Below are 13,594 nucleotides of genomic sequence, written 5' to 3'. Positions count from 1 at the left end.
GGGGCCACCTGTAAGTTGGATCAAGCAAAGATCAATGAAACAAAATAAAGAGTTGTAGCTTTCAGAGGGAAAGACAATAAAATGAAAAAGGGCTGAGGCAATGGGATGCGGTATTGAGATACTCGCACCAGGAAGTAGGGAAGAAAACCTCCAAACACATTGTGGTTTGTTAAAACACCAAGACTCCCAAGTACTACAGGGCTTGGCAATCCCATCCCACCAGGCAGAAGTGTGCTTAGCAACTGGGGAGGGAGGAAGTGGGCCTAATGATTGTTACAGGGGACAAGAGTCTCCCGGCCTGGCTTTATCAGCGTGGCTCACCGCATGACCTTGAGTGACTGACTCCCTCTAGAACCCTATCTTGAACAATTTCTCCAAAGTTCACATACAGCCTCTAGCTAACTAAAGGGGTTTGATGGAGACAAATTTGTTAAAAAAATTTTTTACAGCAGGGTTCATGAACTGCAGCTCCTCCAGACACTTGCTGGTGGGTTTTAAGGATGGATTTTAAAAATTGAATTGTAATGCCTTTAGGTAGGAATTGTACTTTCTAATTCATACAGTATCTACTATCTTGAGTTTTCACATTTTGCCTCTTGATTTCAATGCATCCTCTGCTCCTGATATTACAAACTGGACTAGAATTGCTTCATTTAGAACTTAATTCTATCTCTTCATCAGTTATATCAAATGTGTACTTCTAAGGTTCCCCAAAGATGATTTTGCTGGCCTAACTGTAATTTGCTCTATGAAGGTTTTTTTTCCTAGCAAATATGGTAAAAATTAAAGTTTGACCACCCCCCTGGCTAATCCAAATTGTAAAGCTTTTAACAGTATTTGAAAACATCATTCAGGACCAAGCATTCTTTACTTTATAATCTACTTCGCTCAGAAAATTTAACCTAGGCATGGATCATTTCACTTTGAGGAGAAAACACCTCTTTAAATAACAATGACTTTAAGTCTGTCCTTTTGCCACTCCCAGAGATCTCCTAAGCTACGCTAGAGAAGTCGGGGCAAATGAGTGTCCCACCTCTCATAACCAAAACACTATCATGTCCAGCATTATCACAGTTAACAATGCAGATCACCGTGAATACTTACACCTAGCAGGGTCCTCTGTGCACAACTCTGAGAGACAAATGGTATTTCCAGTAATAGTTTATTGATTTCCAAATGCACAGGGGCACTGAGTCCAAACATCCTTGGATAGCAGTAAATCTCTCTTACAAAATAATTTACAGTATGAAAATGATATACTGAAACATTAACTCAAACGTGTAATTCCCATGAAAGACTGAGTGTTCCCTTGTTTAAGGTAAAGCGTGAAAGGGGAAGATGACTGAGGAGGGAATGTGACTGCACAGGAAAACAGGCAGAGGACAATGGGTTCGTTGGTTCTCCCCATCCACGCAGTGTGGCCTGTCACTGTAGAAAGACTGGTCAGGTTTAAGTCCCATTAAGTATAAATCTACTGTCCCCTCGAGGTCGTATCAAGCCCAGCATGGGCTCTGCGGCATTTTTTGTACCAGTATACCCACTAGTGTCTTAATTTATTTTTATTTTCCTGCCCTGGCACTTGTTCTGCTGTTTCTCGTGTGTTCTTGGTTCCAAATGCTACTGTTTTACTAGGCAGTCCCCATGGGCCTTACAGCTCTTGGAACGGGCTGCGGTGGGGCTTCAGAAACACTGTTGGGTAAGGCAATATTAATGAGATCTGAAGTCTCCCCTGCAGGCCTTCTTTTCTCTCAGGGCTGGGCTGAGTCCTTTCATAACGAGAAAGATTTGTTTTTGAAACAGAAAATTCCAGTTGTGCTAGGCACACCGTAAACATGCAACTAATTTTCTTATCGAAAAGCATGTGTTAACAGCTACTGAGTGTGGCATTTCAGGTATTGGCAAGAGAATATTTTCTAGGTGGAGGAGAGGACTTCCTAAGCCCTGCCACTCCTATCAGTCGTGAATACTGCAGCCGTGCCCTCAGGCCTGACTAGAGTGGTCAGACTCTCAGGTCACCAAAAAGTCTGGGTGTCCAAATTTCCCATATCATTAGACACCTTGGAGTAGGGCTGGAGCGCAATTTCCCTCAGGGCTGTCACCTTGGCTCAACGCTTTAGGAGCTGACAACCTTTGCCAAGGAGTTGCTCTTCTTGTTAGCATCTTGTAAGCAAGCAACTAAGCCCCATTATCTGGTGACACTTGTAATCAGGGCTGGCGGAAACCTCTGCAGTGGTATGCGAGATAATGAGGCAGCTGCTCTGAATTTCTCTTAGCTGTTAAACTGCGTGTGTGTGTGTGTGTGTGTGTGTGTGTGTGTGTGTGTACATATACACGTCAGGTGTTAGCAGGAAAGTCTATGTTCACAGGACTTTGAATTACCACATCCTCACAGACTGGCTAGGGTTACTAAAATACGAAGATTTCCTTTTCTGCAGCAGTGCAGCAGCTGACATTTTCAAATAAAGTTAGAGAGCAGAACACTCCTCACTTTTACTACTTCTGAGAAGTTCCATACTCCTGAAGGCCTAAAAACACTGTATTTATGGGGGATGGCACCAAAAAGGAAAGGTATCCTCCAACTCCTGGGGGCAGGCTCAAGTTAGCAATGTGTACTTAATGTATCTGCTAAAGTAGAAGAATAAGGCTACCTTGCTGCCATTTCTGAGCCTAAACTATAGCCATAAAATGTAATTTTGAAAAAGAATCCATAGAGTGGGATGGTCAGACTGCAGGGGGGGAACCTGCAGCCTTTTTCTCTCTCTCTGTTTCAGGCATACACAGAGTTAGGAAGAGCCGGGTACAAAACCTGGCTCCAATACTTCCTAGCTGTGTAACTCAAGGCAAGTGACTCTTGCCCTCCAAATCTGTATTATCATCTGAGAAATGGGTCCTCATAGTTGGTCCTCAATATTTTAAGTCATTTCCCTTTCTAGGCTGTCAGAGCAGAGACTCCAAGCAATTCTTGGAATTGCCCTGGATTTAATGACAATCAAATCAAAGGACAAACCCCCTCTTAGCCTCCAGATACCCAACCTCTGGAAGGGAGCCAGGGATTGCTGTGAGGACCCAATTCATTCTGAAGACATTCATTACCTGCCTCCCTTGATGACTTCTCCCTAGGGATTTCTGCAAACCCTGCAGCCAGTTAGGACACAGTTGTGAGCAACTCTTACTGACCTGGTAGGAGGGATGTCTCATCATGCTGGGGCTTAAGGCCGAGAAGCATGCTCCAGTTTGGGGAAGCTGGTGCCACTGCAGGAAGCATCTCAGTTCTTACACTGATAAATGCTGCCGGCAGGAACTCAGGAGCCTGGGCAGAAGCTGCTGAGCTGTGTTTAATGCTTCCCTGGTTAAAGTTTTATCAGGTGCTGAAAACAGCAGGAGCCCATAAAGCAAATCTGAAATCCTTTCTAAGTAAAAGCAAAAGTGCTTTCCTTGAGGATTACAGAGTATGATAATTTATTGAGACAGGCTGGCATGTATGTTTGTATTTCCATTCATATCCATTGCATAAATGCCTGGGTTTCCCAAATACTGATTTAAAGTAATAACATATGATCAGGTATGGAGGAGCCAATGATCTGTCCATTGCTAAAATAAGGCTACTACTTGGAGATTAAACAATAATTATTGGGGAAAGACAACACAAGCTTCCAAATCCTAAAATCTTCTTAATATTCTGATTTTTAAACTCTTTTAAGAATGGCCACTGGTCCTCCTTTAGGAGTAGTTTCTTTGGATGTGGTTGGGGGTTGTAATTAGTGGTATGCCAAAATCTCCAGTCTTTGTGGGCAGAAAGGTAAAGCACTGAAAATGTCTTAGTCATTTGTTGGCCACCAGTTTGAGAGAAAAATACTTTTTTTTTTTTTTTTTCTTTTTAAACAGCCCAAACTACTCTCAGCCCCAATGTCCCAACAACATATTTAGTGAGCAAGGGTAATCCTAACCCAGAAGCATATACACCTGGTAGCTTCCTGGCCTCAAAGAAACAATCATTTCATAGCATGCACAGGACTGAACAGTGATATAGACAGGATTCCTATAGTAAGTAAGCATTGTTTCTCCCTCAAAACCATCCTGCACACACATATCAGTTGGCCCTAAAGCTTTGTGATAGGTACACAGGCAGGCAGGCAGGAAAAGAGGAATTTCCCTCAGTGCAGGCTCCTTTGGTTCTGCCTCAGAGGCACTAGAAGTCTAGGTCCTGAGTCAACAGAAACCCTAAGGCTGCTTGGATGTAGTTCCAATTGTACTTCTCAGAAGCGAACACCAAAATACCGCTAAAGGCAGAGGAGAGGGAACACACACCCCACTCGCAAATAAAAATTCTCTGTGAAGTCTCCTATTTTATCTTTACTGTTTATGTATACAAACATTCTATTTCATAATATAACTGTGTTTGTTTTATCTAAAAATAATGTCATTCCCTGACTCCAAACCATTTGTTAAGTAAAACTGCTGTTTCAGAAGATGCATGTTTTTTAGTTTGCAGTTTTGTATTCCCTAGTACATCATTGCTTATTTAGGAGTAAAAAACTTGGTTGTAAGGAAATGTGCTTTGGGAGTGGGGAAAGACCAGAGTCCAACCACGGTGAGTCTCTGCTCACGTTACTTAAGAGGAGAGAGCCAGCGTGTGGGAGATGACCTGGAGGTGGGGAGAGCCAGGGGAAGAGGGGTCCCCGCTGGAGTAAAAGGAAGGTATATCTACCAGGAGATGGAGCTCGATTCAACACACCACAGAGGGCCAAGAATTCTCCCCACACTGCATTTAAGCCAAATTAGGCTAAGCTGGGGGAGGGGGAGCAAAACCTACACTGAAAATTCCCATTTGTAATACACATTCCAGACTTTCATGCTGTGACAAGACCCATAAAACCTCAGAATCCACTCAAATAATTCAGGTTCCATCAGATCCTTTAGTGACTATTTTGGAAACTTAGGCAATTTGAGTTCAGAAATACTGATTTCGATTTCAACTTTTAATCAGATCTCTTTGGTCCCTTTTTTTGAAAAAAAAAAAAAAAGTCATTTCCTATCTCTTCAATCTTTTCTTTTCTTTTTTTTTTCATTTCCACAGCACTGAATTATGAATCTGAAATCCTGGATAACCTTATGTACTAAAAATATCTCTATATATTTCTAACTTTTAACTCTTTATCTGTTTTCAAGCCATCCATCTTATTTCATGAAACCACATTTTCACAGACGTATTAAATGGACTTTTAGAGACTAACTATGTGGGTTGATTCGGCCCTACTTTTCCCTCATTTATTCCATGCTTCAATATGAATAAAATGTGGTGTTATTAGCAGGTAGGGAAACAAATTCTGACTGCCCTTCAAGATTATTCCAGATCCTTCTTAATGAAGTGATACTGTTTAGGTATACAATATGACAGGGGCCGGCTTTCCTGAGTAAGTTCAAAGCAGCCATTGAGGCATTACCTGAAGGACCCTTTAATTGCTCCTGGTTGATCAAAGGGGCATTTTCCTTGACCTATCACGACAAGAGAATGAGAAGCACAGTCAGTAAGAGTAAAACTGGTCATTCCTTGGAGAGCTATGTGCCTGCTGTGGATCTGGGGAGGCATCTGGTGGAAGCACGTTTGTTGCTGGGCAGCTTTCACAGGAATCAGAAGCCGTTACATACACGCCGTCACATACACACAAGGGGAAGGGATGATTTTCCGCTGGGGATGGCAGGCCTTCATGTGTCTTCTTCTTCACTGGCACCACTACAAAGGAAAGGAGAACCAAGTGAGTTAAGACTTCACAAGAAGGGGGGCAGCCTAGTCTACTGACAGAAGGCACAGGCTCTGCTGTCAGACTCCCCTGGATTCCAGCCCTAACCCTACCACTGCTGGGCACTGTGGCCAGGGGCAAGTTACTTAGCCTCTCTACGTTCTGATTTCTTTATTTGACTGCAGAGATAATGATGATAATAAAACCTACTTTCTTAGGTTACTGGAGGAATAAATAATACATATAAAATGCCTGTGCCTGGTACATAGTAAGTGAATAGCTATTTAAAGGAGCAGGTGAGGGTCATAATATTTTTTTAACTTGACAAAATAAATTGCTGGTAAAAATCAGGAGTTTGACGTCCCCTAAGCCTTAAAGCTACCTATTGTTAGAAGAGAAAGGCAAAGAGAAGCTATCATTCTGCACACCAAATGGCACTTCTCACTTGGAATAAAGCCAAGGTTTTAATTCATGCCACAGGGACAGTCACTGGGTTCAGATGTCACCTCCTCAGAGAAGGTATTCTATCTAAGTCGGGCTCCCTGGTTACTCTCCATCTCCATCTTATTTCTTTCATAGCCCTTATCATGTCCTATAAATCATTTGCTTGCTATTTACTCTCCCCTCTACCCCCACCAGAGCATAAAAGAATAGCAATATTGTCTATTTCATCGACTACTGTTTATCTAGTGCTAGGACTGTGCTAGGCATATCGAAGTGTTCAATAAATAGTTGTTTTAAAAAGAGAGTGAGAAATAAAAACAAAAACAGGAAGGGAGGGAAGGAAGCGGCTGAAAGAATGGTCAGTCATGACTGCCTTGACCAGGGCATCCTAGATGTCAGGAGTATTTCAGTGGCCAAAAAATGAGTTGTGAGTCTCAGAAGCATGGCTAGAACCTCAGCTGCTCAGGGTTACAGCCTCCCTGGCTTGGTCCTGGGAGAGAACATTGTTGATACAAGTACCAGGGCAAGAAAGAGTCAGGGCCAGAAAAAGACGTACACTTCTAGGACACTTAGAAGGACAAAAGCAGCAAATGTGCCTAGTTTCTCCTCCTCCACCACTTCTAGAGGCCACTGTCCTTAGAATAATAACAAGAGCCAGCTTGATCAAGTGTGCCAGGGGCACTGAGCTAAGCGCTCCTCACCCATTCTTTCTATTACTCCTCACAATAATCCTAGGACGTAGGGACTATTATTATTATTATTATTACTATCCCCATTTGGCAAATGAAGAAAGTGGAGCTCTGAGAGATGTAAAATCCTCGGTCACATAGTAAGGCCTGCGTCCTTAAAACTTAAGGATTAGTTTCGGCTGGATAAAGTCCGAAGCAGGCAAGCTAGGGAGCTTGTAAGGGAGGTAAATCCCCCTTCCTCTGGTAGAGGCAGGAGTTAGGGAAGAGGACAGGCCTGGGGTGCATCAGCGCCCTGCTATTACCTAGAAATTTTTTTTATCTCACAAGGGATTATCTACGTCTATATAAAAATCTGTGCTTTTTTGCATCCATCTGGGAAAGCCTTTAAGGGAAAATATCCTAGACAACAGACCTGTAGTACTTCTGCTAAGGGCGAAAACATTTCGAGACATGGAACGTGAAATTAAGGTACGTGTACTCTAAGGAGCCAAAAGAACCAACTCAGCAACCTTCACTATCCAAACTCTGCCCTATTTCCATTCCCTTTTTCTGCCTGTTGTCCAATCATGGGATGAAGGGTGCATGCTAGGAAGGGCTGGACAGTGGACCGTCATTAAGGAGCAGTGTTTGGTGGCATCTGTCCCAAAGGGAACAAAAAGGTTCTTTCATGAAAGCGTCTCACCAGAATCAAGACCCAGCTGGAACCGGTGCCATAGTCTCCCCTTTGGTATTATATCCAAAGCAAGCTCAATGTTCTTTTGTCAATTTTCCTTCAAATATGAGAGGTCTAGCACAAGCATGTGCCCCTTCCTTAAACTGCGGTTCATTATTTAGCATTCTTAACTTGAGATGCATAGTTTAAAGGGTTCATGAACCCTACTGAAGCTGTATAAAAATTTTGTCTGTGAGAGAGGCCATAATTTTCATCATATTCACAAAGAGGTCAACAACCCCCCAAAATTGAGTATAATGAAATTATAAATAAACTAAGTTCTTTTCGAGTTGCCAGGTCCCTTATTATAAGATGTGCAGAGTTGACTTTGGGGAAAAGATCAGCCCTGACTGATAAAATCTTTTCTCATCATCCTAAAAGAGATCTGTTCTTGGGCCTGAATGACATAGCTCATCTCACAGTCTAAAAGCCTAAGACCTTGGAATTCTGGCATATCGCTGGTTAATTTGACTATCTACTCTGTGTTAGGCATAACACTAGGCACAACAATGAACAAGATGAAATCACAGTAGCTGCCCTCATGGACTTCAGAGCCTAGTAGCTGAAAGAGGGAGGGGGGAGGGGGAGGGAGGGAGGGGGAGAGGGAAAGAGAGATAGAAAGGGGAGGGGAGGGAGAGAGACATATTTTTGTCCAGAATAGCATCTTCAAATAAATCATACTCATTTTCATAATTAATGAAATTAATTTTTTGCAACAATAAAGGAGAAACAATCATAACTGAATCTATAGCATACAGCTTTGTTCACCTTGTGTGTGGTCTCTCCTGGAGGGTCACACAGTATCATTAGTGTGAGATATCATCTGAATGTCCCTTCTTCACTCTGTATATAAGCTGATCTGTGTTCACAGGATTTTATCTTAAATAGTCTATAGGAGTCTACTTGCTCCAAGGGAAGTAACACAGCCTTCCACCTCAGCCACTTATCCTCCTCCTCTGAAACATCTGCCACTCACACTTAGATTTATAATGGGAGTGATACTCAGAGGATGTTGAAATTTTGAGTGTCTGTTCTGTTGTTGTCTTGAGAATAAACTAACTAAGGGTGTTAGATAGGTAGCCCATTCTGTAGTAGGTATTTACCATGAGAGAAGCAGCATTATATAACGGCTTTGAAGTCACCAAACTAAACTAGGTTCAAATCCCCGCTCGGGCACTAACGAGCTGTGGGACTTTGGATGAGGTGCTCAACCTCTCTGAGTCTCAGTTTCCTTGTGGTAATACTTACTGTATATCTTACAGGGTTATTGTGAGAGTTTTATGTATTTTATGCAATAGAAATACTTTAAAATGTTGGCTCCCTTCTTCAACCTGCTTTTCTTCTTATCCAGAATCAACACCTGCCTTTCCTTCACCACTGTTCTTCTGGCATCTGAAATGTTACATTCCAGAGCAAGTGCGCTCCTATCCCCAAATGTCCTTAAATTTCTGGAATGCCCTTCTTTGCTTGCTTGGAGAGATTTTTAAATGACAACTCCAGACCTACAGATACTGAACAGAAAGAAAGGCTGAGTTCCATGGTTCTGACCCTTCTACTTGACAGGTCTCTAGAAAAGTCAGTCCCTGCCAAACACCGGTGAGGACAGATACTGAGCGAAGCCCAGTTAACTGGCCTGTCACAGACTGACCCAGTTTGAGAGTGCTGGTGTGTCTAAAAGCAGCGGTTTTAAAACTGGGGTACACATACCTTTGTGGTACCTAATGATTTTCCAGGAGGTATTTGGTCATTGGTAATTCAAATGAAATTAATGTCCAGATCCTTACCTTCCATACATACTCTTTGTTAAAACTGACCTCTCCCGGAACATGCGTGTGATCTACAGGTTCTCTCTTCAGCCACTCTCACCTTTTACACTCACCTTACTCCTACCTCAGAAAAGAAATGCATACCCCTCATCGTCCCAAATCTCACCATGGGACAATTTTAGAATGCCTTGCTTCTAAGAGGAGTCCTATGAGAACAGGGTAAGAAATAGTGAAGGATATAATCCCTTATTTCATCCAGGTAATAAACTCTTGGCAAAGCTGTGTGCCCTTATCTGTCTATCCACAGATCTAAGAATTCATATTCAGAAATGAGATGGTTGTCATGAAATGTGTACTAATATGTTTATTTTAATTGACAAAATGAAATCAGACTTGGATCTGACAGAAAGCAAGACTGATTTGGCTGGATGGTTTGACCATGAAAACCATCTTTGCCAATGAGATTACACAGTGAATCTTGCCTGTAAATTTAATATGCTAAATCTGTAGTGCCAAAGTTTTGACGAAAATGTATATAAAGCTCGTACTATGCAGTATGTCAGAATTAACATCCTTCTCAACTATCTAAACTTGACATATAATTTCAGGAGTTAACTTAAAATGGGCAAGAAGGCACATAATGTTTTCTAAATTATTTTTGGGGGTATAAGAACAAAAAGTGTAGCTAAAGGAACTGAGAGTTCCTAAATCATGACCAGGAGAGTGACGTGACATTTAACACCCCCTAGGGGTAGGGGTCCAGGTGACAGAATGGGACGAAGGAGCCCAGCCAGCAGAATGCTGTGTCCCCTCTGCCAGTTGGGCGCGCTGCCTCATGAGCAATCCTTTCTGTCTTGTTGTGCCTGTGAAATTGAAGGCACTGTTAGAGGCACGCCCCAAGCCCCAGTCCTATTCAGCCCCTAAGCACCTGCTCACAAAGTGATTAAGATCAAGGAGTGTTTCACTGCCTGACAAGCTTTAAGATAGTCCATATAGATAGGCAGCTCAGTTTTTCAGCTTCTGTCCCCAGAGATGGATGCTTGTAAGAGGAAGTTAATAAATGAGGTGGGTAGGCACTCTGATCTCCTCGCAAGTTAGTTTCTTTTCCTGAGAATACAATACAACTTAATTTGATTTGGCATCACTTATATCGCTGAGTCCTTGGCTATTTATTCATTATTGATGTAAAAGGATTATTCACTTAAGAGGATGGAGAAATTAAGAGGTATCAACAAGGAAGGAAGGCTGGATTCAGTTGAGATGCAAAAAGATAGATGTAGTATTCTCCAGAAAGGAAGCCACATAGGTGCTGTATGAGGAATTAATGGGAAGTGTCCATTCACCATCTGAGGCTGCAGCTGCTCATTTCCAGTGAGAATGATCGGCCTAGCTGGGGGACGGGCCCAACACCCAGACCCGGAAATACTCCTCCACCAGACAGAGCAGAGCTGTTACTTTTGTCTCCCATGTCACCTGTCCCAGTAGCCTGGGCTGAAAGTGAGGGGTTACTGAGCTATAAGGAATCAGCACTTACATGTTTAGCTGCTGCCTGTGGAACTAATATAAATTAGTTTTAAGAGATGTAAGTATACATTTAAAAGAGATACAAATACAAAATAAATTAAATGTCCTCCCTGTTTATCCGGGGGTAACTGAGAAAAACATCAGAGGACCTCACAGTTCTAGTCCTGGCTTTGCTGTGTGACTCTGGGACCCAGTTTGCCCAGCTGGGAAATTAGGACACCGCGTGTTGTGAGTGAAATTTACAAAAATTCAAACCAGACAAAAGCGAAGTTCCTTTCTGACTTACAGATTTGCTGAGCTAATTAATTAGAGCTCATTTATACTGTTTTTTTCTCTTGCTTCCTATGCACTGCCCTCTTTCCCCATTCCTCTCCAACTCAATCTGAAGGCTGACCTCAACATTCCAAGTTCTTTCACCTCTTTTTCTGGCTGGGCCTAAATGCCAGGTTGATGAATTGTACTGTTTGATCAATACCTAGTACACACCCTAGTACAGTGAGCTCTATGGGCAAATGATTTCCCAATCCATAGTGGTTCTTAAAGTCTAAAGTGGTACCAAGCCTTGTTGTGTCTTCCTTCGCAAATCACAGGAAACAGGGAGAAGGGCTCTTCTCTCTCTAGATCACGTTATACTTGATCTCATGAGTCTTCTCTCCTTCAATAATGACCACTGTTCACAGACGGCCGACTTAATGTTCCAGGCACTGTACTAAGCAATTTATATAAACAATCTCACTAAACCCTAACAGTAGCTTTAGAATAAGTATTATCATCTCCATCCTACAGATGAGAATAGTGAGGCCAAGAGAAGCTGCGTGACTTGTTTGAGGTACACAGCTTGTAAATGGTAGATCCAGCTTATGCAGACTCCAGAACCCTCAGATATGAAAATGCACTCGTGTACGAAGAGAGACATAAACCTGATCTTCTGACCCCTGGTTACCCAGACAATAAGTGACAGCCACTGAAGATTAAGACCTCTGAGGTTCAATTTTTTACCTGAAAAATGGGATGATAATATCTATTTCCAAGGGTTGTTGTAATGAGTTGGAAAGTACTTGCAAGTTCTTTTTTAAGATGAAAAAATGCCAGAAAAGGGTAGGATGACTACAGAAGGAGAAGGAAGTAGACGCTGGGTTTGTCTCTCAGCCCTCGCAGCTGCCTCTGCCCCTACAGACCGACACAGGCACCTGTGAGAGAGATCTGGGGCTCCAGGGCGGCCGCAGGTCCACACATTGACCACAGTGCTAAGTTTGATCTCCATGTGCCCTGCAACCTGTTTACCGTTTTGATAGGTGGCTGCCCTTCTTGCACTCCACTTGGGGTGGTGGCCCGTTTCTATGGAGGATGGAAAGGCGCCAGCAGGCCTGTTCAGGCAGGGCCCTTTGACAGGGAGACACTTGAACAGAAGTAACAGGCAGGCTTCTTAGCCCGCCTGTGTCCCATCTGCTCTCAGAACTCCCTTCCTTAGGATTGAGTCTTCTGTTACTGCTGCTGCTGGATTGATAATGGAATCAGTTCCAGCCTTTTTTCTTTTAATTCAAAAAGTAACTTTTTGTTTTCTGCTGATCTGTATTTTCTGTAGCAAACACGTATTGCTTCTATAAAAAGAAAAAAAAACCCATAGTGTTATCCACTGGTGATAATCAACATTAGCCATTGAAATATATTCATCTATACCCCTCCTATGCATATGTAAAAATATATACTTCACAGGCTCTTTCATAATCTATTTTTTTCATTCAACTATCAATCATGAATACCTTTCCTTATCAAGAAATGTATTTCTGTAAGATTATGGTTCATGATTAAGTTGTATGGATTTATCATACCTAATTATTGGACACAAATTATTTCTACCTTTTCACTATAACCTACACCTCTGTGACACATATTCACGCTGGTGAATCTTTAGGTTCACCCTTAATTATTTCCAAAGAACAAAATTCCCAGAAGGGAAACTCCTGGGTCAAAGTAAAAATTACAAAGATAGTACAGAGGGTTCCAATATCTAGTTTCCTCTATTATTAACATCTTACATTAGTGCATTTGTTAGAATGAATCAACAAATTTGGTACACTAGTATTACGCTAGTATTAACTGAAGTCTAGATTTTATTCAGATTCCCTTAGTTTTTCCCTAATGTCCTTTTCTGTTCCAGATTTTACCCGAGATACCACATTATATTTAGTCATCAGGTCTCCTTAGTCTCCTCTTGGCTTTGACCGTTTCTTAGACTTTCTTGTTTTTGATGACCTTGACAGTTTTGAGGAGTACTGGTCAGGTATTTTGTAGAATGTCCCTCATTTGGGATTTGTCTGATGTTTTTCTCATGACTAGGCCATGGTTACGGGCCTTGAGAAGGAAAAATCACAGAGGTAAAGCACCATTCTCATCACATCGTACCAAGGGCACATACTATTGATATGACTTAGCGCTGTTGACGTTGACCTTGATTACCTGGCTGAGGTAATATTTGCTAAGGGTTTTCCACTGTAAAGTTACCTCTTTCCCCCTTCACATACTGTACTCTCTGGAAGGAAGTCACGATGAGCAGCCACACCTAAGGAGTGAGGAGTTATGCTCCCCCTGGTTGAAGGTAGAGTATCTACAAAAATTATGTGAAATTCTTCTGAACATGCGATTTGTCTCTTCTTCATTTATTTATTTACTGATCATTTGTTTATATCAGTATGGACTCATGGATACTTATTTTTA

General features: G+C 42.0%; 1 protein-coding gene across 1 annotated transcript in view; it reads right to left on the bottom strand.

Moving 5' to 3' along the window:
• Window positions 1-1,145: 1,145 nt before the first annotated feature.
• The window catches only part of TRIM44 (tripartite motif containing 44), a 114,190-nt gene continuing 101,741 nt past the window's right edge, over window positions 1,146-13,594 (bottom strand). Inside the window, exon 5 of the mRNA XM_061201603.1 lies at window positions 1,146-5,734. Coding sequence (XP_061057586.1) covers window positions 5,707-5,734 — 28 coding nt within the window. The 3' untranslated portion in view covers window positions 1,146-5,706. The remainder of the gene's footprint in view (window positions 5,735-13,594) is intronic.

Source organism: Eubalaena glacialis, chromosome 10 (assembly GCF_028564815.1).
Source record: "Eubalaena glacialis isolate mEubGla1 chromosome 10, mEubGla1.1.hap2.+ XY, whole genome shotgun sequence".
Classification (NCBI taxonomy): Eukaryota; Metazoa; Chordata; class Mammalia; order Artiodactyla; family Balaenidae; genus Eubalaena; species Eubalaena glacialis.
Note: the sequence above shows the minus strand (reverse complement) of the source record. Positions and strands in the feature narration are given on the sequence as shown.